The sequence below is a fragment of the Volvox carteri genome (assembly GCF_000143455.1).
Source record: "Volvox carteri f. nagariensis unplaced genomic scaffold VOLCAscaffold_64, whole genome shotgun sequence".
NCBI classification, from domain to species: Eukaryota; Viridiplantae; Chlorophyta; class Chlorophyceae; order Chlamydomonadales; family Volvocaceae; genus Volvox; species Volvox carteri.
In genome coordinates this window covers 116,095-118,007 of record NW_003307607.1, presented here as the reverse complement: position 1 = coordinate 118,007, position 1,913 = coordinate 116,095, and the positions used below count along the sequence as shown (strand labels likewise).

At 47.5% G+C, this 1,913-nt stretch overlaps 1 protein-coding gene across 1 annotated transcript in view; it reads left to right on the top strand.

The window, feature by feature from the left end:
* Positions 1-1,624: 1,624 nt before the first annotated feature.
* Positions 1,625-1,913, top strand: part of VOLCADRAFT_97739 (uncharacterized protein) — a gene marked incomplete at both ends in the record, with an annotated part of 1,544 nt that continues 1,255 nt past the window's right edge. The window contains one exon of the mRNA XM_002956693.1: positions 1,625-1,818. Coding sequence (XP_002956739.1) covers positions 1,625-1,818 — 194 coding nt within the window. The remainder of the gene's footprint in view (positions 1,819-1,913) is intronic.

Genomic DNA, 1,913 nt, shown 5'->3' with positions numbered 1-1,913 from the left:
ACCTTGCTGACGTAAGGAGGGAAATCAGTACATAACTTGGCACGCGTGCGTACAGTCGCTTTTCGCTTGCGTTTTGTGCGTAACTCTAGTCGCCTTATGTAAGGGGATTAATTTTAATCCATAATCAGCAAGATCATTTAAGTTATCTGGACATAGTTCTAGTTACAAGAATCCCAAAGGGTATGGTTTGGTCGTGGTTTGGACGACATACATATCCTATGACTATTTGAAAAAAATAATGTTTCATTTTTTCCAGTTGTAAAGGATGAAGCTAGGACCCCGTCAGGTGGGATCACTAAAGCGGCAAAATCGATATCTTAGAAGATTGTCGACATGGTTGTTTAGCCATGTCACATGCTCGGCACACATTTATGCATGCACTGCATAACTGCTACTTGCAGTATGCTTCCTGCCACTGGGTTTGCTCAAGGGCTTGGTTTGTAAGAAGCTATTTGGGCATAGACCGCAATGCACCGTAACGCACTTCGTTTGGGGTGGACTGAGGGTTTGAAGATTAGAAAATGCTTGATCTTTAAGGTAACTAACCAAATCCACAACGTGGATGCATCGGCAGGAAGGGCTGTATCGACTTGGGTTGAACGGGAAGGTGTTGTATAGTACCAGCTCCTCTTACCCAAGCGCGTATGCCAACAATCAAACTATTACCTTCAAGTAAAATTCGGCTATTTTGCAAAAATTATTATTATCGATCAGGGAAGTGGTGCCCGTATTGTGCGTGACCAACGTTGCATTTCCGTTACTTACGGAGAGCAGCAAATTCCCCTTGCAGCTAACGATGAGACTGACGCAATTTCTTAAACTCACCTGCGCAGCTTCCACCTCGTACTCATGAGCCCCAGTTAATGTAAACACCGATGCATATATGTATGCGCTTTAGGCCTTGCGGCGGGCCTCACTACACGAAGCACACGCGCCAAACAAGTTACGAAGGAGGGTCTCCTCCAGCTGGAGGGACTTACACTCGACAGACCTTACAAGTTACAATAAGCGCGCTCTAATTTAAAACTGACCGCCCGCGCGGAACTGGCATCAAAACGGGGACTAAATTGTTCAATTGGAAGCCAATTGGTCAAACGCTGTGAATGCGCAAATCCAGAGGATTGAATTCAATAAACCAAAATCAATGTCACCGTCACGAGCAAACTTTATAGAAAGACGATGAACATGTCGCTTTGTAATACATAATATTTGGGTCTGCTGCCTTCCCAAACGCCGCACCGATGGGTCAGCTAGGGATCCGGAACACCCACCCGCACGCAGAGACGACCTGGCACGCCGGGCAGTAACTGCTTCGCCCTAATATAACCGGTGTCGAGGTCTCAGCTGAGGTTAGGTTAGGTGGGTGATTGGGGGTTGGGGGGGGCAGTGGGGGATAATGGGGGTTAGGGGGGGGGGGGGAAAGATGCGCGGCGCCTGCAACGTTCGGCATCTTCATTGTACGGCACCATCATCAGTAGGGTTGGATCTCATGTCAAGTTGAGACTTAAAGTTAGAAATCTTGTTGAGAATCCTATTTAGAAATTAGATGGTCTGTTTAGGGGCATTAGATGACGGTTAGACCGTTATCTAATGTACGGCATTAGAAAACTTGTAGAAAACTTAGATGTCTCGCCGAAAACTTTTGCCCAGCTGGAAGCATCTTGCGCGCGACCTCTCAAACCTTGAGTTTTACAAGTTACAAGACCACAAGTCGCGCAACCGGCTGGGCCAGGAGCCCGCGGAGAAGCAAATTATAATCTACATACGCCAGAATGGCAGCAGTATGGGCAAGAAGAGCGATCAGTGTACGATCACAACGTACGTACGTTCATCCATGACTGCATCGATCCCTGAACCGAAGGATGCCGCGTAAAAAGGCGAGACAGCGAAGCAGGCAGACAGGGTCGAGGGTC